Source organism: Amorphotheca resinae (assembly GCF_003019875.1).
Source record: "Amorphotheca resinae ATCC 22711 unplaced genomic scaffold M430scaffold_11, whole genome shotgun sequence".
In the NCBI taxonomy this organism is placed as follows: domain Eukaryota; kingdom Fungi; phylum Ascomycota; class Leotiomycetes; order Helotiales; family Amorphothecaceae; genus Amorphotheca; species Amorphotheca resinae.
The window spans coordinates 130,673-155,868 of NW_020194481.1; the positions used below are offsets into that span (position 1 = coordinate 130,673).

General features: G+C 48.8%; 11 protein-coding genes across 11 annotated transcripts; 5 read left to right on the forward strand and 6 right to left on the reverse strand.

Moving 5' to 3' along the window:
- Positions 1-196: 196 nt before the first annotated feature.
- On the reverse strand, positions 197-3,784 carry M430DRAFT_107661 (hypothetical protein; the record flags this gene model as incomplete). Its single annotated transcript, XM_024861172.1, has 1 exon — positions 197-3,784. The coding sequence occupies one exon, from the start codon at positions 3,782-3,784 to the stop codon at positions 197-199; it is 3,588 nt and encodes a 1,195-aa protein (XP_024717690.1).
- Positions 3,785-3,992: 208 nt separating this feature from the next.
- M430DRAFT_108066 (hypothetical protein) lies at positions 3,993-4,506 on the forward strand (the record flags this gene model as incomplete). Its single annotated transcript, XM_024861190.1, has 2 exons — positions 3,993-4,148; positions 4,216-4,506. 2 exons carry the CDS (start codon positions 3,993-3,995, stop codon positions 4,504-4,506), a joined length of 447 nt encoding a protein of 148 aa, XP_024717691.1.
- Positions 4,507-5,329: 823 nt separating this feature from the next.
- On the forward strand, positions 5,330-6,303 carry M430DRAFT_86890 (hypothetical protein; the record flags this gene model as incomplete). Its single annotated transcript, XM_024869638.1, has 2 exons — positions 5,330-5,758; positions 5,809-6,303. Coding segments are annotated over 2 exons (924 nt in total), but the record flags the coding sequence as incomplete, so codon positions are not given.
- Positions 6,304-6,955: 652 nt separating this feature from the next.
- On the reverse strand, positions 6,956-8,816 carry M430DRAFT_60959 (hypothetical protein). Its single transcript, XM_024868892.1, has 5 exons — positions 8,294-8,816; positions 8,113-8,239; positions 7,326-7,878; positions 7,177-7,266; positions 6,956-7,099 (listed from the first exon to the last, which is right to left on the reverse strand). Exons 1-5 carry the CDS (start codon positions 8,575-8,577, stop codon positions 7,005-7,007), a joined length of 1,149 nt encoding a protein of 382 aa, XP_024717693.1. The 5' UTR covers positions 8,578-8,816; the 3' UTR covers positions 6,956-7,004.
- Positions 8,678-9,041, reverse strand: M430DRAFT_175336 (hypothetical protein). The gene has a single exon (XM_024863694.1). It carries the CDS (start codon positions 8,973-8,975, stop codon positions 8,778-8,780), a length of 198 nt encoding a protein of 65 aa, XP_024717694.1. The 5' UTR covers positions 8,976-9,041; the 3' UTR covers positions 8,678-8,777.
- A 1,761-nt stretch (positions 9,042-10,802) lies between these two features.
- M430DRAFT_53085 (hypothetical protein) lies at positions 10,803-12,737 on the forward strand (the record flags this gene model as incomplete). The annotated part of the gene is made up of 5 exons (XM_024868347.1): positions 10,803-10,980; positions 11,039-11,186; positions 11,240-11,510; positions 11,561-11,836; positions 11,892-12,737. The coding sequence occupies 5 exons, from the start codon at positions 10,803-10,805 to the stop codon at positions 12,735-12,737; spliced, it is 1,719 nt and encodes a 572-aa protein (XP_024717695.1).
- Positions 12,738-12,810: 73 nt separating this feature from the next.
- On the reverse strand, positions 12,811-13,840 carry M430DRAFT_175394 (hypothetical protein). The gene is made up of 2 exons (XM_024863695.1): positions 13,469-13,840; positions 12,811-13,384 (listed from the first exon to the last, which is right to left on the reverse strand). Exons 1-2 carry the CDS (start codon positions 13,592-13,594, stop codon positions 12,884-12,886), a joined length of 627 nt encoding a protein of 208 aa, XP_024717696.1. The 5' UTR covers positions 13,595-13,840; the 3' UTR covers positions 12,811-12,883.
- On the reverse strand, positions 13,384-14,531 carry M430DRAFT_126704 (hypothetical protein). Its single transcript, XM_024861997.1, has 3 exons — positions 14,196-14,531; positions 14,096-14,137; positions 13,384-14,036 (listed from the first exon to the last, which is right to left on the reverse strand). The coding sequence occupies exons 1-3, from the start codon at positions 14,374-14,376 to the stop codon at positions 13,828-13,830; spliced, it is 432 nt and encodes a 143-aa protein (XP_024717697.1). The 5' UTR covers positions 14,377-14,531; the 3' UTR covers positions 13,384-13,827.
- A 447-nt stretch (positions 14,532-14,978) lies between these two features.
- M430DRAFT_75719 (hypothetical protein) lies at positions 14,979-15,284 on the forward strand (the record flags this gene model as incomplete). The annotated part of the gene is made up of 1 exon (XM_024869553.1): positions 14,979-15,284. A coding segment is annotated over one exon (306 nt), but the record flags the coding sequence as incomplete, so codon positions are not given.
- An 866-nt stretch (positions 15,285-16,150) lies between these two features.
- M430DRAFT_53088 (hypothetical protein) lies at positions 16,151-20,558 on the reverse strand (the record flags this gene model as incomplete). Its single annotated transcript, XM_024868348.1, has 2 exons — positions 16,151-20,340; positions 20,396-20,558. 2 exons carry the CDS (start codon positions 20,556-20,558, stop codon positions 16,151-16,153), a joined length of 4,353 nt encoding a protein of 1,450 aa, XP_024717699.1.
- Positions 20,559-24,779: 4,221 nt separating this feature from the next.
- Positions 24,780-25,124, forward strand: M430DRAFT_21882 (hypothetical protein; the record flags this gene model as incomplete). The annotated part of the gene is made up of 2 exons (XM_024864587.1): positions 24,780-24,805; positions 24,859-25,124. Coding segments are annotated over 2 exons (292 nt in total), but the record flags the coding sequence as incomplete, so codon positions are not given.
- Between the last annotated feature and the right edge of the window lie 72 nt (positions 25,125-25,196).

Below are 25,196 nucleotides of genomic sequence, written 5' to 3' on the forward strand. Positions count from 1 at the left end.
AAGAAAAACGTTATATAGGGCAATGATTTTGCCTGCATAAGGGCTGATAATTGTTCCAAGGGGAGCATCTGAGGAATATCATAAAAGAAATGGGGAGGGGCAGAACGATTTGAAAAAGATAGGATTGGATGAGCAGTCAGATCAGTATCGAAAGTCAATCGTGATGCCGAAAATATTCTCCATTTTTATTGGTATCTCATTCAACCACCCAGCCTCTGCCCGGAATCTTCTTCTGTGTGACCTTCTTCGCCGGTAGTGGCCATCCGATACCTCGTTCAGGCTTCAGGTACGGGATAACCCAACATTCCCTGGTCTCGACACCAGCATCATTCTTAGTCTTTGGCATAACCGATTTGATAGGCTTCCCGTAATCGATAAGTGGCGTTCCCTTTGCAAGTGAAGCAAGCTGGCTACCAGTGACATCGGTCAAGGCATGCATCCTAGTCTTTGGCCTTTTCTCGGAGTCGACCCTTGGAGCTGCCCGTTGCAGGTATGAATATACAATATACTCCGGACATTCCTGAGGACTGATATGTGCAAGAGGTGAGGACGGGTGAATATAGACCGCCTTATCATCGTCTTCGTTTCGCACGTGAGATGGGAAGAGTGTGAGGTAGGGTACGTCGATAGCACGAGTTGGCTTCCGTCGCACTTCAGGGGGGTTTGGGGATAGATCAGCTCGAATGGCAACATGATCGATGAAGCCTGCTGCGACCATCTGTTTAAGTGCTTTGACCTGTGTCGCTGATGGCGCACCAAGCTTTTCCTCGAATTTCAGGCCGGCGAATGCTGGGATATTTGTGCGGAGTAGATCTGTAATCTGGCGTCGTAATTGTAGGATTTCTTTGAGAACTTTAAAGCGTACATAATGTGACTGACACCATGATTCCGTGGGATCATGAGCAAATTCCCCTACCACTTGAAGTAATTTAATTGCATCAGACTTATCGTCGAGAAAGCAGAAGTCTTTTTGGACTTTGTTGAATTTTCGCCTTATGTTGTTTCTGACATCCTCCTCGATGCGATCAGCATTGGTGAAGAGTGCGTCTTCTTCCCTGGGCGCGACAGCGGGAATGACTTGGTTCTCAGGAATGAAGACATCTGCGGCAGAAAGGCCAGCAACCAAAGCAATGGTATATGGTAGACAGTCATGTAGATGACCGACCAGAAGGATTCTCGCAAATCGCGGGGATAGGGGGAATATCGACATCGTCGAACCCATCGGAGTGATTTGCCCAGTGGGTGAGATTGCAGACAAATAGGTCAAGAGTTTCTCGGAACTCTCGAGGCCTTCACGATCTGGCGATGTCGGGAATGGGAAGTTTTTCACATGCTGCAGATTCATTGCCTTCAATTGCAAGACCACTCCCTCAATTGGCATACGAAGGATCTCTGGTTTTGCACGGTCTTCGAAGTCTCGCTCATAAACTGCAGACGAATACAAACAATAACAATGGCCTTCTCCTGTACGACCAGCACGACCGGCACGCTGCCTTGCGCTGGCTTTGCTGATCCATCCGACCTCAAAGCTCTGGACGCCGGTCGCTTGATCGTACTTGCGTTCTTTTGACCTTCCAGAGTCGAAAACATAACGAATTCCTGGGATTGTAAGAGAAGTCTCGGCGACATTGGTGGCTAGGACAATAAGGCGAGACCCATCAGGCGGAGGCTCAAACACTCGCAATTGTTCCCTAGTTGGCAATAGCGAGTAAAGTGGCAATACGTGGACCTTGGCTGGGCCAGTATTTGGTTCCTCATTTTCCACTCGAAAGTCATCGTCATCGTCATCATTAATGTGTATATGAGTCTCGTCGTCATCGTAGTCATCGTTGTTATCGTTACCCGTATCTCCAAAATCAATATCCTCGGCCTCAATTGGCGCATCTTTCCCTGATATTCGAACCGGAGGGCCTGTGGCAGTGTGGCCACTGCGAAACGCCTCTTTCAGTCGCTTACTGAGATGTGTGATTTCATTTTGTCCAGTGAGGAAAACAAGGAAGCCACCGGGAGGTAGTTTCCGATGTCCCTTGCTGACCTTCCGGAAAGCTTCTTCAACATAATCGTGATGAGTCTTTCGTGCGAAATGGGTTATGACTTTATGCTGTCTACCCTCGGATTCCAGTAAAGGAGGTGGCACAGAGAACAAAGCCTTGTTTTCTCTGAAATCGGCTAAATCCAAAGTTGCTGACATGATGATGAGCTTCAGTGGTTTGATTGAAGCGTCTTCCAGTGCCAATTCTTCCCTTAATTTGACAACCCGACTGAGCATTCCTATGAGAATGTCCGTATTGACGCTTCTTTCATGGGCTTCGTCTATGATGATAGCCGAGTATTTCCGCAGTGCAATATCTTGTGCAACTTCTCGTAGAAGCACACCGTCGGTCATGAATTTGATAGCAGTTTGCGGTCCTACAGTTCCCTCAAACCTAATTTGATATGCAACTTTGTTCCCATGATCACCTAACTCATCTCCGACACGCTTAGCCATACTGACAGCTGCGACTCGTCGGGGCTGAGTGACCCCAATCATTCCCGGCGTTGGAGAGTCAGGTGAACCGTAGCCTGATTCAAATAGAAATTGAGGGACCTGGGTCGTCTTCCCAGATCCCGTTTCACCTTTCACGACCACAATGTTGTTATTGTGTACTGCTTCCATGATCTTCTGCTCATCTGCCACAACGGGTAATTTGAGTCGGGCTTTCTGGATATCGTCTGGTCTGGTTACCGCTACGCTGAAGGCTTTTCGGGAAACATTTGTAGTTGGTTGCAACTCAAGAGGTAGAGGATCCTGCTCCGGTGCTCTGGGTTTGAAACCTGGTATTTTTGGCGTTTCCGTTGCGTTTGGAATGTTAGGTATTGGCTGGAAGCCAAGTGCCTCATTGACTTGTTGGTTCGCCCAGGCTTTGAACGCCGATGACCTTTGTTTCCGTGCGGAGCCATCATCATCATCCTCGTCCTTGTCAGACGAGGATTCATCAGAATCTTCGTTCTCCGAGTCACTCGCGGAATCTGAGACCGAATCCTCTTCACTCTCGCCTTCAGCATCCTCTGATGAGTCGACGTCGTCTTCTTCCATGTTGGCCTTCCCGTTTATATTATCCTCACCATCGGAATTAGAACTGAAACCATCCCATTCAGGTTCTTCTGAAGCTTGATGTTTAACCAAAAGCTTAGACTTGACCCCTCCTCTGCGTTTTCGTTTCTTCAAAACCGGTTTTCCTTCATCGTCGACCTCGAGCGGCCTTTTCAAGCCTATTCCAGCTATGGGGGTTGGCTGTGGTGCTTCAGCAACTGGGACTGAGGGGCCTCGTCCCTCTGGCTCATCCTCCTCTTTGGACACCTGATCCTCAGGAACTCTCACTTCTCTTTCTTCGAACAGAACCTCATCATTGTCTCCATCAATATCTATTCCAGCAAGCTTATCGTTTAAAGCCCTCCGAAGTCTTTCTCTCTTGGTCTCTCGTCCCTGGCCCAGTTTCTTACTGCTCTGAAAAAGGCTGGTATCGGTAGTCGACCTCGCAACTTTCTGAAGAAGCTCCCGATTCTCGTCCTTCTTTAATTTTGTTTCGATATATTTCTCCAGTCGCTTCGCTTTCTTTCCACTAATTTTATTCCCCTCCTTGCGCAGCTCTTCCTTCATCCGCCTCTTCTTCTCTTCGATGTCGCTCTTCGCGACCGGCAGGAGCTCCACCGCATTTGAATCGGCATTGGGCTCAGAAGATTTGCCTTTCGACCGGGCTAAAACCTTGTGTTTGCGCTGCCTGGGTACGAATTTCGGCGGCATTGTGGGCGTTGTGAATGCTTCATCATTTTAGGACAATCGCGAAGGTTGATTTAAGTTGAATTGGAACTTTTTTTGCGGCAGAAAATAATCGACCTTTCCCGATTCAGTCACCGCCCCCGCTCTACAAGGCGCAAGGCTGAGCCTCAGAGGCACCCAACAGACATCACAAATCATGTCGATACCTACACTCTCCGCAGATATCCAAAACATGGATATAGGCGCTGAGATAGATCATAGACGCTTTCCTGCAGCGACAAAGCAGAGTGCAGGCCTTGTTGGTGGTATACAGACCGATGTTTCTTCCGTTTATTTCGCAGACAAGATAATAATCACGATCTCGCAGGGTGGGCGGTTATCGCAATGGGTATACATTCATCTTGCATTCGGGTCAACAGTCTTAGATTATGGGCTAACTGTTTGGCTATCTGTAGATCCAAGTACCCCTCTCTTCAGCCTCCCCAACCTCGTTGGATACGGCCCTACCATCGCAAGGATCCGACATGCTACCACTAGGTCATTTAACACCTAAAACCCTTCTTGGAGGAGGCGGTGAGCAGCGCGAGACCATGGGCCATTTATATTCCAGTCAGATTGCGAGTACTATTCTAACGAAAAATCCGGAAGAGACGCGAACCGTTCTCGTGGGCTTTGGGTTGGCGAAAGTCGAAATGGAGAGGGAGACCTTCTTCGACTTGCTGGAGTTAGTACAGAAAGTTATTTGAGAAAGAAGTTGAGTGCATATGAGAGAACGAAAATGCTGGAAACGAGGAACTATTACGGGGAATACTTTGTTGCATTACTCTGGGATGGTGATCATACCGCACAGAAACGGTTGCGGAGAGATGGCGGAAAGCCGAAACCTGTGTACCCCGAGCATGGAACGCAAAGTGCGAATTCTTTGAACTGGGTACAAGAGATCAAAAAGTGTTTGTTGCAACAACGGTGCTGGATCGGTCTGGCGCGAACTACTTTTTTGCCTCTTTGACAATTGGAGGTATTCTATTAGGATTGAAATAATCAGATGTCAAATAACCATCACCATTCAAATTCTATAGTTCGATCCCCTATATCCCGACCTTCCCCAGATAGCTAGGCAGTATCAATTCAGTGATGGCACCTCTGGCAAATTCAGGCATTACTTACGGAAAGGGAAAACTACAATATGGTCGACGTTCGGTGGTGGAAAATAGCATACTTTAATATCCACAGAGTACCCATGACTAAATCCTCGATAAGAAGCCGTTGGAAAGGCAACGAGGAACTCAAGGAGCAATGAAGCACAAGTTGGTTGAGGAAGAGGAGCAAGAGAACAAAGCAAGATTAGCGAGTCTGTAACAAGTTTGGCGTTCCCGCATTTAGCGCCAACCTTAAAGGCTGAGCATCAACCGAAGCTGCATTTCCGTCATGGAGACTCTGATCATTCGCATACCTATCAAAGGAGCCGCTGATTCCACTATTAGATGCGCTCCCGATTGATGAGCTCTTCTGCTGTAAGCTCGGAATTGCCTTTCCCCTAGCTCGTCTTTATCTACCAACGCGACCAAAATGGCTTCGAAAGGCGGCGAACTCGACGAAATTGTCTGGCGATCGCCAGAACTGGCACAATCAATGCAGGGCGTTCATGACAACTCGATTCTGTTCTACTTCGCCGGATCACCATTCTTTGACCCGACCTCCAATAATGCCATCCTTTACTCGCAAGCGATGTTCAATCCAAACATGTTTCACTTCATCCAGACTCGCGAAGCATTCGAAGGAAGATTGAAAACTATGTCGGGCTTAGAATTTATGGTCGCCCAAGAGCCTGCGGAGAAGGCTCCAAATACCGGGACTGGAGTGTGGGTGATTAGGAAACAGACGCGCAGGAAGAGACCGCCTGAGGAGGACGAGGTTACAGTCCACAGCACATATTACTTGATTGGCGAGAATATATACATGGCACCTTCAGTCGGTGATATAATAGGCAGTCGAATGGTAAGTATAATGGCCTGCCTATTCCCGTGCCACCTATTGACGCCATTCAGACCTCTATAATTTCCTACATGAACAAGTTCATCTCTACCGCCGCCTCCCTTCCCGACTTCTCCCCCTCCCTCGGGCACACCTACATGCCACCTTCCTCAAGCCGACTCAGAGCGCCCGAATCTCAACTCAGCCAGGCCAGCAAAGAAGCGACTCCTCTCCCCGACAGCCTCCCCAATGCGAAGAAAGCCCCTCAAACGTCAGCCAATAACACTTACCTCGGCAATCGACTCCTCGCAGAAACCCTCAATATATCACTCAAGTACGGTGATGAATACATGGATGAAAAACCTATTACTGGGCAACCTGGAGACTTTCACCTCAGCACGACTGGTAGGACAGAAAAAGACAAACTTATGGTACCGTTACCTGGCAAGACCCCGACTTCGATGGAGACCAAGCCAGGTGCTTCTATGCCAGACCTGGTGACAGATATTCCACCTGCGAGGAAAGGCAGCAAGGGCGACAAGAGTCCCAAGACACCGGGTGGGGGGACTCCGAAGCCGAAGCGGAAGAAGAGCAAGATCCTAGGGAGCGGCGGGGTCAGTCCCACGTGATTCAGAGATGTTAGCACGAATTAATTCATGCTTGGGGCTCAATGATAGCACTTGGCGCATAGATATAGGCGTTTGGGATAGAGGATGGCAACAATACCCCTTCATGGTGATGCATACATAAAGCGAGTTCATGGATTTGAAAAGCCTAGCAAGATTGAGAGAAACGAACAAGAACATATTCTCAATCGCAAATCTGCCCTTCTATACCAAGTGTGGAAATTTGTGGATCACAGGAAACCACCTCAGGCACTGGGGTGGGGATGGGATTGAGGTAGAACAGACTACGGCGTAGACTCTTCCACCACTTTACACACGGCTCAGGTAGTGTCAGATGGCGGCGTGCGTTACATGCTTAAACCCCTCTAGACACAAGACTAGTTCAACCAGCGCATCTGAGCTAAAACCATGTTATTTTTTTTCGTTGCACGTCTGAGTTTTTAGCTCCGTGTGATAGGCAAGCTTTCTTGCGCTTGAGAGGCTGATGCTTACTTTACCTAAAGTCGGGTGTCTGCCCCTATATGTCAACCGCACCATTTTAGGAGATGCACGTGATCCAAGTATCTTGAACATCAAGAATTCAACGACAGACATTGTTTTATCTATCTATCTTACAGATGTTGAATAGGACTCCTTGGAGAGGACTAGGCGGCTACGATCACGGCACTGGGAGCTTGAGCCTTCGGAGCGTTTTTCTTCCTGGTCTCGCGCTGCTCAAGTTCGAATCTGAGTTGACACCCTGCGAGCCGTTAGCCACGGAACCAGATGTGAGAGGGGAAGGTGAGGAAGAGGGAGAAAAGGAGGTCTTTGACGTACAATCTCCGCATGAGATCGGTTCGTATTTAGCTGGATTTTCGGCGGATGTGCAGGAGGGCACGACGCCCTCGACACAGTTGAAGTTGAGACCTTTCGGATTAGCAAGATTGATACTGCATACCTAGGGAGGTAGGCCGTTGAATACTCACCGAAAAAGAAGGGCATCGAGACTCGCTCAACAGTGGATCGGTTGTAGACTCTATGAACGGTACTCTTGTATATGTCATTGCAGAGTCTCATCATGAAGTCGCCGATGTTCACCACGATGGTTCCCTCGACGGGGGTCGCTTTGATCCATTGCCCCTCGCGGTTCAGAACTTGCAGACCACCCGTCATATCCTGCCACAGCAGCGTGAACAACTGCAGATCGGTATGGCTTCCCAGCCCCACGGCGTTGTTCGCTACATCCTCTTCCGTCGAGACCGGGTAATAGTTGAAGACTCCATCAGCGCCCGGGTACGTCGTCCGGCTGTCGAAATAGTCTTCTGTGAGATCAAGACTCAGCGCAAAGATCTTGACTAGTTTCCGAGCGAGGGTCAAGCAGGCCGCCCAGTATCGAAGGACTTCCTCTTTGAAGCCTGGCAGGTGCGAGGTCCCTTCCCAGATGAAGTCTTCGCCGCGGATCCAGGGCTTCACTTCCTCGGGGATGGCAGCGAGGTCCTTTTTTTCGGGGTCGTATTTGGGATCATATCGCCATCCAATCTAGGAGTGTGTCAGTTGAACTCATGTACTGACTCACGAAGGACGTTTCATATCAGGGCTGGTGCCATACTTATGGACCGCTCAATGAAACCAAGTTGAGAATTAAGGGGACTAAAAATGGCTGCGGCACTGGCCCGATAAACCAATCATTGACGGAGATACACAAACTTCGATTTTATCACGGGTTGGACAATGCTGTGGGACAGGATCTCATGGAATTACAAGGAGACTTACAGATTCTTTGACATCGATGCTCTCACCGGGGCTGATATTTGTACTTCTAGGCGCCTTGTACCCGTTGAAAAACTTTGATCTCGCCTGGGAAATCTTCATCTTCTGATCCAAGGGCTGGCGGAAAAACCTATTGAACTGAGATTAGCGGGAATGTCATGCATTTGAAAGGAGTGTCACCAACGCCAAAAGCTGCTTCTTCGCATCGGCGATGGTCTTTTCGTCAATGCCATGGTTCTTGATGTAAAAGAACCCCGTGTTTACGGCAGCGGCTCGGAATTCTGCGGCGAGCGCCTTGCGATCCTCGAATTTGGGGGAGGAGATGGGCGCTAGATCAATAATGGGGATCTCCTCTGCGGTGCACTCTCGAGGCGGGGTGTTCAAGACATCTCGAAATACAGGGCCATAAGCAGTGCGAAGCTCCAACTTGGATGTCGCGGGTGGTGGCACGGTGACGGTTGTCGACATTTTCGAATCTCTTGTTCTTCTACAGTACGTGTTGAGAGGAAGATAATTTCGGAGCTGGATGTTGTGGGATGAGACTCAGCATGGAGGGTTATACAAAAGGTCGAGCTGTTGAACACGACTTCCAGCGCCACACCCCAGGGGCCCCAGGGGAGCACATGAGGCCTCGATATTGCCCAGTTCTCTATCTCCCTATCCTAAGATCAGGTCCCCCATCTTCCCCGCTCGGTTCTCGCCGATTGCCGCTTTATTCTGGGGGAATTGGAGGAATTGGAAGCGCATATGGGTGTCCATTGCATGGACTGGTCTTGTCTTATCTCTGAAGTTATCACGATGTTTGCAGGGTCCTTCTTGGCCCTCTTGCAATTCAGCCACTTATACGCAGCCTGCTGACATAGCATTGCAGATATCCCACCTTTGAAACATAAAAGAATACCTGTATAACACTCTGGTTTCTTTAAGAATACTACTATTTCTGAACTTGGTTTCTATATTCTTGATACAGGGTAGTACTGCTGTAATCGTAAGTCTAAATCATGGATTCGATCGTGATGGTTGTCGGGGGTTGAATTCTAACTCCCGAGACAAACCGAGTCTGTGGTCCAACGTCAACTTCCTTTGTCTAATTCTATTAATTCTTCTTTTCTTCCATTCAGAGTTATTCTCTCATGGCTTTCCGCTTAGTATAGTAGTCTGTACGAGGGTACCAGGCAAAGCAGCTCTGATCACTCAAGAGACGACTGAAGTATTTCCAGCACCGGGAACCATCCAGCATGATTCTTTGGTGCCTTTACATAAAGCCAGCTGGGAATCATTGAGGCTATTCGCTCTGGGTCGCGAGTAATGTTCGGATTATATGGGAGATTGCTAACCCTATGGTTTCGCTTGCTCTACGTCTTTGATTCCATGTGATTTCTCATTCTCAGTCGTGCAATTTCAAGGCTATTTTGTTGTCTTGGGAGTCAGGACTTGTCGGCTTATCACGCATCGCGGGCCTCGAGCATCATCACGTCATGCAGACTCATGTCACGTTGATCTTTGTGCGACCGCCTGGCTACAATTGTAACAGAGGTGCCACTACAGATGACCACGAGGTCTGTCTGATAGGGCAAATATTGAGATGCAGGATGTGTTACAGGCATTGGTTTCAGGGTTAACCGCAGCGGAGCTTTTTTTTGAATCCCACGCTTGTGCTTCTATAAGCTTCTGTTAGACCATTGGGAAGGAAGGAAGTACAGCGTACGGCATTGTGAAAATGCTTCTATATATCATTCTAGATGCAGATCTTGTGAGCCTCATGCTACCTGACAATCTCATGCATACTTATTGATAGGTAGATTACACCACGTTCGTTGTAGCTCCTTGATCGTCGTGCAATCAACATCATCATAACAACAACCTGTTTGTGAGACTTTCCCCTTCGATATTTTGGTTTGAGAGAGCATGAAATAGTAGTACATATGTGCGTTATAAGCGTGGTACGAACAGTAATGTTGGATTTAGTAAGTAAGCGATCTTATACCAGCCATAGCAAAAACTATTCTGTAACATTAGGTAGGTTATTGAATTCTTGAAATTCTTGAATATATGAATTTTGTTCATACTTTAAAAAAACCATCAATTCTTATCTATTGTTTTGATATCATATCTGTGTGATTTTCCAGATAGACTTATCTACAATTCCCAGTCGTCGGACCCTTGATATTGCTTGGCTCAATGTCTTGGCCAAGTGAGCACCATTCAAGCGAGCCATCAATATCGTTTCCTCGATGCCATCACATGCATTTCACGTTTCGATATATGCCGCCTCCCCTTATCGTGATACTCAAAGTACTCGTGGCATACACCTGCCATATAGAGACACACTCGGCAAAGGACATGGTTGATAAGTAGAGTTCAGGAGGCTGGAATCCTTCTGTTCTCAGGGTAACAGGTAGAAACAAGGTTGGGGGCATGCAGTGGCAGTCCAAGCGGCGCGCTGGGGTGCTTGTCTTACCTCTGGGGACGGCTAACAGCCTTGCATCGGGCTAAGATGGGCCCCTGCCCGTCATATCTTCGGATTTCCTCTGATTACCACGATAAGACAGGAACAGCCAGGTTGTGTTCAGGAGGGAGGTCGTGTGAAATGTCTTAAATGCCCCGGATACATCATGTTCGTCTGAAAATCCCTCCGAGAATTGCAAACCCCAGCTGCACATTCAGAATCTTTGGAATCGAATGAGCGCAACATGGCCAGCCTTGTCAGGAGGTTCAGGGAGGGTATTCCTACCCCTCATTTGCAGGCCCCTGGTGCTGAGAACGTTCATGGGGAGGATATCTGGTTGGATAATGACGATATCCGTCCCTTAAAACTGGCAGATCGCACGTGGAACTTCTGGACGTATCTGATCTTTTGGTTCTCAGCAAGTAAGTGATTTCGAATTTCCATAGCGCTCTCGAGGAAGAGTCACTGATTGTATTCCAGATGCTACTGTTTCCAACTGGTATTCTGCCTCGAGCGCTCAGGCTCTCGGTCTGAGCATGTGGGAGTCAATTGGATGTTCTTTCGGAGGCCAGGTTCTGATCGCCATTGTTATTGTGCTTAACGGCCGAGCAGGGGCAAAGTACCACATGTCAGTTGTTCGGATATCTCCCTTAGAAGGCAAGCCAACTAATGTGGAGACAGTGGCTATCCAATTCTCAACAGGGCTTCATTTGGTGTCTTTGGTGCTTGGTGGCCGACTTTCAACAGAGCGGTGATGGCCATCGTCTGGAATGGAGTAAACGCTGTCCAAGGGGGTCAGTGTGTCTATGTTATGCTTCACGCACTAACTCCAAGAATCGCCACCATAAAGAATGTCATGGGCACAGGATCTGCTCTTGACTCAGGTGGAATGATTGGTTTTGGTGTCTACTGGGTCTTGGTTTGCTGTTTCCTCGTCATCCCAATTCCAAAGGTTGATATCCCCTCCCAGTTACCCAGGAAGCCAGCTAACACCTGACACAGATGAGAGGCTTAGTCTACGCTAAACTGGGGGTCTTCGTGGTCTCAGCCGTTGCAATGTGCGCTTGGACTTTGACAAAAGCAGGTGGCGTCGGAGAAGTTGCCCGTCAGCCTGGCACGGCTCATGGCTCAACTAAAGCATGGTTGATCGTCCGCTTCTTCCTTCTCGGCGCTGCTAATTGTGCAACTTTTGCCTCCAATGCAGCTGATTTCCAAAGATATGCGACCAAGCCCAGTGATGTTGTTGCCGGTAACCTAGTCGGCTTTCCGTTGTCCAATGTAAGTTCTGCTTCATTAACCCAGTTGGCTATCTCAATGACTGATTCGGATGTAGCTCATTGTTGCCATAGTTGGCAACCTCGTTGGTTCCAGCTCCCAAGTCGTTTTCGGGAAGCTGATCTGGTCACCACTAACGTACCTTGACATGCTCCAATCAACTTCCTACACAGCCGGCAACCGCGCTGGCTGTTTCCTCATCGCCGCCTGTTTCACCTACTCCTCTATCTTCTCCGCTATCTTCGAGAACTCCCTCCCGGCAGGGAATGACATTGCTGCCCTGTTCCCCAAGTACCTGACGGTCCGAAAAGGTTTCTTCATCTGCGCCGTCATCTCCTTCGCCATCAACCCCTGGTACCTCCTCGGCTCCGCCGGCATCTTCATCTCCTTTCTGGCATCCTATCAGATTTTCCTCGGCGCCATCACCGGCGTCTTGCTCTGCCACTACTACATAGTCACCCGCGGCTATCTCGAGATCGACGACCTCTACACCAGCCGGAAGTCTGGAGTCTACCACTACTACCACGGCTGGAACTGGCGCGCCTACCTCGCGTATGTCTTTGGCATCGCCCCAAACTTCTACGGCTTCCTGAACAACATGGGGGTTCACGCACCCATCGGCGTCACTCACGCCTATTACTTTGCTTATCCGATCGGGCTGTTTCTCTCCTTCGGCACGTACTGGGCGGCGAATTGGATCAGTCCCCCGCCGCTGACGTTCCCGCTGAGCGAGTGGCACGAGCCAGCGGATTATGTGAGGCCCGAGGAGCGTGGTCAGGTGGTTATTGGAAGGCAGCTCGACGTAGAGAGTCTCTCTGGGCGTGGGAGCGAGGGGCAAAAGGGACCAGGCGAAAAGGAGGTTACGGTCAGTCCTGTGAGTGCGGTGAGCAGCTCACGTGATTGAGAAAGGGGGACGCAGAGTGCATGGGAAGACCTTGCTTGAATATAATTATGAGGCTATGATGTGTGAAGGTTATGTATGACAATAAGATACGAGGAGATCTAACGATCACGAATCCATTAATGGCCAAAAGCTAAGCATGGGAGCACTCACGTCTTCGTGAATGGCTGTCTGAAGGTTGAATCACTCAATTGGAGCCTCCGCCGACAAGTCTCAAACATTTGCTTAAACGCATCACTCGAGGCAATCAGCATAAGACTCAGGACAAAACACAGCCAGGGGAAGAGCAGCACAGAAACAAAACCTGAGATATACACAAGGGAGAGAGGACAGTTACTTATTCCAGTAGAAACACTTATTTTTGGCAAGGATCCATATTGAGACGTGGCGAATGTATGCAAAGCAGGAGAGCCCGTCTTGAAGAGGTCAAACAGGACCACAAATGAAACAGCTTCACACCTCTTCTTAGATTTCCTAGAATGGTGCTTTCTTCTCCACTCATAATGGCTGGTGGCAAGGGGCTGCTGCAAGGCTGCGCTGCATAGCAGACTTCTGTCAAGCGCTGAAGCTCTCATGTGGATAAAGTTCTGCTTCCCTGGCCATCTTAACTGGTATATCTCCTCTGTAACACAGTCTGGGTTCGAATATAACTGGGTGCATACATCTTCATTACTACCTATCATAACTGAGTCTGGGGTTCAGTGAGCGTGAAGGTGCTACTCGAGAGTACATACAGTGGGTAGCAGAAGTGCGGTTAGATAATCCATTCTGTAGCAATGTCCAACCGCTCTTATGGATCCGTATATTGACGCTGGTCGGACGCTGCGATACCCATGTGGTTCAAGGATAGAAAACAGCATCGAATTCCGGTGTTGATCCCAGAATCAGGTTCCCAAAAGATCATGAATCTCCAGTGCTACAAGTTCGAGATAGAAGGACACAGCTCCAGAGAGGGTGAGGAAGCCAAATTCTGGAGTTCTTGGCAAGGCCGCCCAGATGCAGCGGGTATAAGATCGAGTGTCGAAGCGTCTTCCACCCTTCGCAAAGATTTGATAGAGGAGACTGTGAACAAAGCTCTTCGTCGCGAGTCCACCTAGTATCGATAGCGTGTCGAGTAGTCTTTGGGACTGACAACCAATCCTCGGCCCTTCTTCGCACCGCGATAGATTGTCTCGAGAATATCGATGAGTTCCTGCTTGTCCTCCAGCACCCAATTTAACTTGTTGTTATTACCAGTTCCAAAATCGCACATCATGTGTTTGTTCCGCCAGAAAAACATAATCGTCATTGGGTCATAGAGTTCTGCGCAACAGTTGTCAGCGTAAATGCCCAAGGATATAGATGAGGTGGTTGCTACATACCATACATCTGCTTGAAATCGGGTACTTCGTCCAAGTCGCAGACTACTATAGTATTAGCATTTATCTTGCATATAGGAATCCTGGTTTCGAGGGAACTGACCGTAAAGCACTGCAAAGTTCTTGACTCGGTCGGCAATCTTGTATAGAACCTCGTCCTGACGCATGCAATCTGGCTCGTAGTCTCGCCCGAAGCGAATAACTACAAGGCGCTCCTCCTCATTCATTATTGCTTGATCAACATGCCAGCCTGTGCGTAGGTGAGGGAGAACAACGGAACCCATCTTGAGCTGTGATGAAACAAGGCTGAGGCTGAGGCTGTTTGCGAAGGTGTCTTGGTTTCGAGGATCAAATGCTGAATTCGGATAGATAAGAAAGTGACTATTCTGTCGCAGAAGACTTGAAACCTCTTTATGATCAAATCTCTGTGGAATTGTAGAGAAGTTTGTCTGAAGCTGAAGACGACGTCGTCGCAACTCGATCATTAAATCCCCGCCGCCTTCAGCCCCGCATCACGTGGAATTATGTAAGTATTCTAGACTTTTCTCCAACCCCACGTCTCCATTGACCCTGGGAACGAAGCGATAATCTTTGTGAGATACGTTTTTGGTGTACAGTATGATTTGTTCTCTTTTATTTTAACTACCTTTACTAATTGCTCTTTGTGGTATCTATTTCAAGCAATCTAATTCAACCATCAGCCGGGATGAACACGTGATTGACTGATATGCGTACGGATTAACTTTGATCCGCCGATTATCAAGTCCATGTACTTTCGTACCGTACAAAAGTAAACATCACAACTTCCTCGAATGTTGCGGGTATCAACATCGAACTGGATCCCACTGATCACTCTCCATAATCTTTCGCACACCTATCCGCAACCATGGATCTCCTCTCCTCAATCCGCAAATCTGGATCCCGGGGCGGCGTCAACTTCAGCTGGGAGGACGTAACGACGTCGCAACACCGAGAGAACTACCTGGGGCACTCATTGATGGCGCCCGTGGGGCGATGGCAGAAGAACCGCGACCTGAGCTGGTATGCGAAAGCCGGGGATCACGCCGCAAGCAAGGGAGAGACAGCGGAGGAGAAGCGCGAGAGAGAGCGGAAGGAGGAGATTAAAAGGATCAAGGAGGCAGAGGAAGATGCGCTTGCGAGGGCGCTAGGGCTCCCAGTACCGGACCGGAGCGCGGGCGCGGGGACGGGAGCGAACGCTGTCGGGGTGGGCGAGTTGAATAGGGTAATCAAGGAGACGGAGGCGGGGGATGAAGAGATTGAAGAGGTGGGGAGGGGGAGGGGTTTTGGTGATTTCGTGGGCAAAGTTGAAGGGGGGGAATTGAGTGGAGAGGCGGAGGTTGCGCAAGATGTTAAGGGTGGGTTGGTTAGACATGGTAGGGAGACGGAGGAGAGGAAGAGCAGAAGGAGTAGGAGTCGGAGTCGGAGTCGCGAGAGGAGGCATAGAAGGCATAGGCATCGCGATAGGAGCCCGGGGAGACACAGACATAGGTCTAGGAGTAGGGACAAGCATCACCATAGGCACAGATACGACCATACGGAGGTGCGGAGGGAACGAAGTGAGAGTGCGGACGGGAGGGATCGAAGATACAGAAGCAGAAGTCCCGATAGGCGGCGGCCTGGAAGAGAGGATCGTGAACCCAGACGAGACATTGATCGAAGATCACGAAGGAGCAGATCCCCCGACCTTCGAGATCGGGGAGACAGGAGGGAGAGGCGAAGGGAATGAGCTATACATGGGATATCACGAAGTCAAATACTGTATGGATGTACAATTGGCGACGGCGTTTGGCGTCGACATGGTTTCTAGTCGATGGATTGGTTTCATGAGTCTGAGAAAATTAGCAAATAGCACGCCCCGATAAAGCCTTGACAGTAAGTCGTGCTGAAACAGTCTAAAGAAGGTGAATATCCAGTGTTTGGGATCGTTGATTAGCACATTGCCCGGAGAGAGATCCAATTTAGTCTTTTCAAAACTGGGTATTATTCCAAGAATGCTTTTTAATCGCCGATTCAAAAGAATTATAGTCCCTTTGTACATCACTCATCACTATCGTCACTATCGTCATCGTCATCACTATCCTCATCCCTAACTATCAACAAGCAAGGCTCCCTCGAATGCCATATCCTTCTCTCCTTTGTGCCAAGCAACGCGTCCATCAACGTTCTTGTGTCCGCCCTCCGGCGTGTTTCTCCATCTTCAGCAGTACCACCAGAATCCAGTAGTCTGACCTCTTCAACGGAAGCGCTGATCTCGAACTCTCCTCGACAGAGAGCAGTCACGTTGAACCCAACTTCCACTGACCCATTCGCAGGTATTTGCGGCAACGCCTGTTGTAAAGTGCCATTGAATATGAATTTCTTTGACAGGTCAAGGGATGCGTTGTGAGGCTGATTTCGCAGTGAAGGTTGGATACGGATGAATGGAGATATGGGGTCTGTCGTACGATTGCTAACCCGTACACTAAGCTCTGAGAAGCTATCGGTGAGGAGTTCATATTTTGAATTCCTGGACTTATCGCCGCTGAGAGAGATATCAATACCGACATCGTCAATCTTGATGATATCAATAATACGCTGACTTAGTCGGATGCTACGAAGTTCGATATCCCCTTTTCGCAGGCATCCGGACCTGGTTGACCAGGTGCCATGGAGGGTCTTGAGAATTTCTTCTCGATACCAGAATGCTTCTCTGCTTGTTCGTTCTGTGTCAGCTGAGACACGGCCAGTGCTAACGACGAATTGCCGTTGGCGAGAAGGATCGAGGGCAGGTATGGGTTTTGTAGGGTCGGGGAGGAATATGCGGCGAATTGGGAACATTATTCGTGAGATATTTCCTGGAAGAATCTCTTCGTCATAAGTGCTGCCGTTGGTGACTTCAAGATGGACTTGAAGAGGGGTTGGCCACGCATTCCGAAGATCTAGTAGAAGCAAACAATACTCGTCCGGGAGAATGTCTCTCTTCTTAGCTTCGTTTGTATCCAACTTATCCCAGAGGGAGTTTGGTAAACTCCCAATAAGAGGTAAACAGTCCATTCGCATCATTTCAATGCTCGCATTAACAGTGATGGTAATGGGCAAGCTGACCTGCCGCGTGTGAAAAGAATGGAAATCTTCTGGAACTTCATTTTCAGGCATACCCAGATATGTATAATCTACTAGGACGATGGCATTTGTAAGTCCAGGCTTTCCGAGGATCTCCATGTCGAACGTTCCTGTGCCACCAGGGGGGATATACGGGACCTCATTATTTCGTGGTATCCAGCGTATCGCTTGCTTCCGTGCATAAATGAGCTCCATTTCATATAAGTCGGCAGCAGATACATCCCGATTACTCATCGCTGTCCGAAGCGGCTCTTGAGTTGAATCCTTGAATGAAAATAGGAGACGATCGACCGGAGTGTCTTTAGAGAGGTTCTGTAACGTGATAGAGAACTTCTGGCGTTCGCCTTCGAGAATCATAATCGCAGACTGAGAGAGCGTAGTTGATTTTACAACCACGAGTGGTTGTCTACCAATTACATTCAGCTCAAGAGATGTAGCTTTAGGAGGTATCATGGTCGAGATTTGGGCGCCGGTCCCGGCGCTTACGGGACGATGCTTTGGCTTAAAAATAGTAGCAAGCCCAATTTCTTTGATCTTGACATCTGCCTTTGGAGACCATGGTTCTCTAAAGATTGGAAAGCGTCTTTCTCTGCAGCCTCGAACCCGTACAATGCATCCAGTTACCTTCAACGGTCCCGGAGCCTTGGGAGTTCCGGAGATGGCGAGGATTTGAGTTCGGTAGGGCCCAACCACAGTTTTCTGGGTTGATGATTCAAATTCAGTCCCTTGCGTCTCCAGTTTGATGCTCTCTATTTCGACATCAAATTCATAGGGATTCTGTAACGTAATTCTGAAGACAGCACTCTCGCCAGCCACAAGGAGATTGCTCGCACCTTCAGTATCTGGTTTCTTCAAGAAAGGGTTGTATATGAAGGGATTCACTTCACTTGATGAAGAGACAGCTGAGACCCCAGGTAGTTCATTTCGTGTATGAGGGATTGGAGTTCGTGCTTCCGGTAAAGACTCGAGATCTACTCCGCGGACAAGGAATTCGTCCCAGTATTCAGCAGCCAGATTTTTGATACCCAAATTTCGGGCTGAACTCAGTGTTCTCGAGATATTATTGGAAAGCTTGATTTGCTCTTCACGGCTCATTGCAGGAGATGCATCCTCACTACGAGGCCCAGGAGCGACGCCACTGCCTGCTGTCCTCAATAAATCCGCTGTAAATTTAAGAACGCCATGAAAATCAGGCAAGGCTTCGGAGAGATTAATGCAAGAGCGAAGGACATCCATTTTCAGAGTCTGGCCACCAAATGATCTCACAATAGCATTGTCAATGATTCTTGCAATTGCAGCGTCGTCGGAATCATTGATTGGAACTGTCTGAGCACTGTTCTGCTTAGACGTGACAACGCCATAAGTCTGACCTAGCAGACTGAGAAACGCATCAACACCGCTTTCGATGTCACCTTCACCCAGATCAAGCGAGCCTGCGCCATTTGCGGTGCCACTGATTGGGCTGAGAGAAGCCAGGCCTGCAGCAGGGTGCACACCCATCTCCGCAGCTCCTGCAATTCGTGCCTGGACAAGTCCTGGTATCAGAACAGCTACCAGCTCGCGGATTACCATAGCCTTCTTCCTATTATACCCCAATGATGCTAGAACCGAAGCAATGCCGCCCAGTAGTGTCGTGCGATCCAGGACAGATAGTTGCTCTAGATGAGGCGATGGAAAAGCACGAAAGAGTATTCTCGTAATCTCCGTACGCGTGGGATTTATGTTTAATCGTGGCGTTAGAGTATTTGCCCGCTTCGTGAATGGGGTACCAGTAACTAAGAATTGTAGAACTTCATCACTGATGGCGCCGCCAGCGAGATGGATAGCTGACAACAATTTCGAAAACCGGATAACAGTCTCCGAGAAAGGATATTGTGGTAAAGCCTCCCCAGTATTACTAGCTGCTCGAGCATAGAGATTCATGATTCTTTCCACCAACTCTGGAAGTAAAGCTGCCAGATTTTGCAGCGATACGAGACGGCTGCTTGTGGGAGTCCGGGGCTCGAGTGAGTCTGATGGCTGTGGAGCAGCTTTCTCAGCTGAAAGATAACAGACTTGCGGAATTTGAAAATCCAATCCAGCCCAAGCGAGCATAAGCATGCTCACCAGAATATTTTCGAGTGCTTTGGCGTGCCACAAATGATCAAGATTGGTTTTAGCAATTTGCACTGCTTCAACCAGATCACGTATTGCATCACTCCATCTACCAGCGCACATATAGAGTGAGCCAATGACTATACCAACCCGGGCTCTGCCGACATTGCGTGACCGTTCACTGCTACTTCCTGGTCCAAATCCCTGTACAGAGACTCGGTCACGGCTTACGTCCCTGATAGCCCCTGCAACTCCAGCAAATCGAGACGAGACAAGGCTTGGAGTTTGTTTGCTGTCAGGCCCAATTATTTGCTCGAAGGTTGTAGGTAAATCAGATGGCGCTGGTGTCGTTGGCGCGGAAGGAGAGTTGGAATATGAAGACGCGGACCGTAGTTGTGGTGGCATTGACACCCGGTATTGACCCCGATCAGCACCTGGTCCCGGTGAATCAGACCTAGAAGCAGGTAATGAAATCACTGAATTGCGCCGCGACATCACATCATCTATTGACCATGTCCCACCGTATGCTCCATTGCTTTGGTTGAAACTGGGTGATTCAATCGTGCTCAACGCCTGTAATGATTTTGCTAAAGTTGTCATTTCCGCAAGCAGCATGGATGAGATGTCACACATGATTGTCTTCATTGTCGTCCTTTTGCAGTCTGCAGGTGGGGGCACAGCCACCAGACCCTCAGGTAGAGCCCCGGCGGGCTTCTTGTGGACATGGTCAAACAACAGGAGTTGATGCACCAATGCTTTTGGGTATCTGTCTCTTAGGTCCTCCAGGTCTTGCTCTAATTCGCGCAAGTTCTGCTCCGTTAGGGACGTGGACTTTCCGCTATTCAAGCTCCTCCTAGGATGTTTTTTAAATGATGCATGGTCGAGCTCAATTCCATCTGCAATCGCGATGATGACTAGGGGCTCACGGTAGAGTTCGAAGGGGGACAGGGCGACGTGTGAAGGTGGAGGGTAGTGTGTTATAAGGTCGTAAACAATCATGCCAGTGGGAAAAGCGAGTGGAGAGAACATGTCTGTCGGAGATCAGCTATGGTCAGAAAAAGGAGACTCTCCCGGGCTCTCTCTTACTCCTGTTTGGCCGTCCATCTGGACTGATGTCTCTTAGCTGAACAACATTCTCCGGCTGTAACCTATCCACAAAGCTCAAAAAACGAGCACGCTTTATCTGCCCAATTGGCAGGAGGACAGCTCGCACTCTTGCAGGAGCAACGGGCGAAAGCTGGTCAAGCATTCTGAAAACATTTGGGTGGGCCTTGCTTCGGTGAGCTGGTGGGTGTAGCAGAAGAAGTCGCTATCGGCGGTGTGCAGGGCCCATGGTATTTATAATCGAGTAGAACTGGGCCAGGAGGGTGAGATAACAGCTGTGTGCTCTGAATTGCCGTTGTTCGAGTTCTGCCTCGATGCGACAGCTGTGGGGACCTTTCTAGGAATAGCGCCGGAATATCATCGGGCCCGCAAGGCGCGCCACTAGATCTAAATTGAACGACAAAGCTGTTTGATGCCTGTACCTACCTAGGTACCTACCTAAGGTAGGTAGGCTTTGCCTGGCAATGGTAACAATATATCTTCAAATCACTCACAATTATGAGGCTTTGAAAATGACTGGGGACTCATTGCTCACTGGAGCCTAGATACATCAAGTTGATGCTAGGTATTCCCGGATATCACTTCATTCGCTCATCCTTACCCTCGATTTCTTGAGACCAGACTGCAGGTTCAGAGAACTCCTCCTGCTTTGAAAGTTCTTCGCAACAGTGGTAGAAGCTTGTGCATTCTATACAGTTTCTGCAAGCTCTCTACAAATCATGAGGCCAAGGCCGCTTATTAACATCAGAGTATACGCAGTATACGCAGTATGCCTGATTCATATTGCCGGCCTATCCCCGCATTGTCCCACCAAATCACTGATGAACCCTCATGAAGAAGCTTCTGAAAATCTAGTTCTTTGCAAAAGCGAAGCCTGACTCAGCTGCCAGGTCTCGGGAGAAGGATAGTTTGCCTTCCAGCGGAAAGAGCAACTAGCTGTGCTCAAAATGCCTTGCCTGGCCCTGGTAAACCAGGATAGAGAGGTAGTACCCGTTGTAAAAATATAAGTGGCCCTTTCAGAGTTGGTATACATGAAAAGCAGTCGTATGGCCTTCTATACTGGTAAAAGGTAGCTTCTTCATGCCTCCCCCCCTGAATCAACGGAGTAGGCATATTGGTCGGAACCTTATGTCTGAATCATTTTTCTTTGAGTTAATGAGAATTTCCATGATCTCGAGAATTGGATATATAGCCCTAGTCAATTTGCGAGTCTGGTCTTGACCTATCTCGGTAGACAGGGGCATCTGCAAAACCGGTCCGAGTCCCTGTGGTTCTGGGTTGGCTGAAAAGCCCATGTTAGCGCCTGGTTATCAAAGGTATCTAAGTAGGTCGGTTCATGAGAAGTTACCGTGTAGTGATAATAGGTTAATGAATGGCGTGTGACTGAGGCGAGGATTTGTTGTATGTGGCTCGGTGTCGAGAGGGATGAAACTTGTGGTAAGGCAGCGGATAGTCACGAGTCCGCCTTGTGTTTCTTACCTTAGAGCAAAGTAGATAATTTCTTCCATTGCGCAGTACTTGAGAGCTTCCAGTCCCCAATTGTTCGAGATCCAAAAGACTTCCTGACTTCTCCGTGTTCTCATTTCAGATTATAATCATTCTTGATGGTCCTTTTCCCTTACTACGAATCCCTTCAGTACTTCTAGATCTCGCTCAATCTAATTGAAAGCCAGACGTTCCCCGTTGAGAGTATCCTAGGCTTGTCAGTCTGCGCGAACACTGTGTCAGCATACAGAATGTTGGTAGCTCCATCAGTTGCTCCATCGATGGCTAATGGGAACATAGCTGGAAAGATTCTCGTATCAATTTCTACCGATTTCCTGCCGACAGCGTCACCAACGCCACAGGTCCCTCTGCCATTCTTGCCCGATACCTTGCATCGACTATTACCACTACCCTTCTTCTGGTCTCTTCCCTCGGTCTCTTTGCGGTTGTCATCGAACGAAAATAGGATTACGACTGCAACACAAACATCTCGAACTTATTACGGGGTAAAGCGGTGACTGCAGGAGCCAGGATACCCAAAACGCGGAAACGGACATGTCAAGTGAAACAATCAGTCGTTTGCTTTGTCTCTCTGGAGGACAATCAACAAATATTTTCGGCTCCCCCTTTGGTCAATGACAGGCATTTCCTTGTCTATTTCTTCAAGCCTTGAATCAAATCCTGTCGTGACTAGGAGTTCATGAAAGTGCAACTGGTATAGATGATGCTGAGAGAAAATATCTGCATTCGAGATGGTCTGTGACTTAGGAGACTTATACTTTGTGGCGCATTTGCAATTGACGATTCTTAATGGTCCAGTAAGTTTTAAATCCTCATTATCCTTCTGTGCGATTGAGATGTCGAGTGAAATTCTCTCTGGCAAGGAAATATGCGTAGCTGACAGATAAACCTGGAAAAGGTAGGACCTCGCCATGGATGGATTTAGGGCAGAAGACAAAGCACACGGAGAGCCTGGACTTCTCAGCTCTATTCTCATATCCCTCGACGTTCAACTTCTACTCGGCTAGAACGATTGCTGCTCACTGGCTCGGAGTCGCAATGTGCTCTCTCCCAATTGGATTATACCTGGCGCTCTCATTCTGAGCTTTCACCTAATACGGCAAATACCAATCCGACAAACGCTAATTTACCAAACAACAATCCACCAAACGCCAATCCACCAAACGCCAATCCGCCAAACGCCAATCCACCAAACGCCAATCCACCAAACAACAATCCACCAGCAACAATCCACCAAACAACAATCCACCAAACAACAATCCACCAAACAACAATCCACCAAACAACAATCCACCAACAACAATCAATCCGGTTACGTCTTCAAAAAGGCAATAAAAACGAAAAAGCCCCCCCTTAACTATCGAAGAACTTTGCTCCATGCTCATCAACATCAAATCCAAGAGACTGGACGGACACTCTGGCTGAGATACGCAACCTGAGCTATGATGCAATCACCGCCCCATCTACCCGTATTATTCTCGGTTGTAGAGAAAGACTCTTCAAATCGGAACTCGTTATGAAGGGCGTCATACAGCAGAATATGAATCCTAAACACAACCCACTAGGAGCCCGATTCTATCATTTCTATATTCAGCTCGCCTCACATCGTCCATCATACATCAATGCTCTGCTCGTATAGCGGGCTGGGGTCGTGGTTGCGTCCATCCGTCCGTCCACCGCAGTTATCAAATAACCCAAATACTATCAAAGCGCGTAGGCGCAATGACTCTAATAACAACGATACCGTTCTTTCTAAAATCAACAAGGCTAAAGCGGCTGACCAAGGAGCGGTGACATATGCAAGAAAGAAAATAAGAGATACCGCAGGATACATTGCTGCAACAGACGCAGAGAAGTAACAGATGCTGGATGATGTTCGGGACAGAGTCTTACATCAAAGGTATGTTTAACTTCTGTATACTAAGGTACTTTATACTAATCTTTATACTAATTGATATTAGAGCTCGAGTAGGTAAAGATTGGAAGATATTGGCGAGAGAACTTGGATACAGTGAGGTCGGTGGGCTTTTCGCCGTAGAAGACGATGGTAACCCAGCATGGGAAGACATCGAATATGAAGAAGAGAATGCAGGCTCCGCTCCTCCTCTTACACTATAGATACCCAAAATGAGTACGAAGGATTCCTCTTGCCTTCTCGCCGTACGACGCTAATGTCCGTCTATAGACTCGTCAGACTCGTCGTCGCCGTCCTATCGTCACCATTAGCGCGCAGGATCTTATCCTCCAGCGCATGGCCGATAAGATCGATAATGACAAAGTCGTCGACTCAGCACCCTGCAAGAACTCCTATCCTCCTTTGCAGTAAAGGAGTATGATTTCTTTAACCAGCTGAATTTCGACGATGGCGCTACTTAAAAACAAGACTTCTAGAAGATGTAGGAGAGTATATCAGTCGTGTCTGCCCCTGTTCCAACATACCAAGACAGATACAAAGACAGCTGCGCCGCGATGGACGTGGACTTACAGACTAGGAAGGACCCAGACGGTTTATTAGACTACCAGCCATGGTGGTGAGCATGTTGACTGCAGTCAACTTCGGCCCTTGCTAACAGCCGTACAGGTACAGCTTTTATCGCTACTTAAGACGCGAAGCCCCTGCCCTACGTTATACTTGCCGATGATCCCGGCATAAGAAAGACGATCCCCCGCCTTGGTATAAAAATAACCCGGGAGGAGAACCTTAACAACCCAAGCCTCCCTATCCGCGCCGCCGCCCCCCCTATCTAACCAATCTCGCGCTGCCTTCGGCCTCTACACAAAGTAAGTTTACCTACCCACTGACCTTGACTCGTACGACGGGCTAACACCCCCTGCCAGCTAAAAATAACTCCTCTCAACCATGGCTGGAAACCCAAATGATGATGCGTACGACGTCGTTACTTCACCTTTGACTGACTTTTGCTAATACACTGTGTCAGCCTCGCAAGAATCGTCCGAGATGCCCTCGTCAGACGTGACGCCCTTGTACGACTGGAGGATCGCGACCCTATTCTATTCATCGCCGCCCCACACATCCTCGCCCCTTACATCCATACGGACGAACAGCGCCGGGCGCTCGCCCTCCCCGGCCACGACGTCGCATTCCGGGCGGGCCGGCTCTGGCCGGAGCAGGTTGCCACGCACCGCCCTTCATATATGAACGCGCTGCTTATACGGCGAGCCGGTGTCCTCGTGCCTGGCGGGTGTACGTCCTGCCGCGGCAGGGATCGGGGCGTGTTCCCCGAGTGCCGCGTGCTGCCAGGGTTTTGGGGGGGGG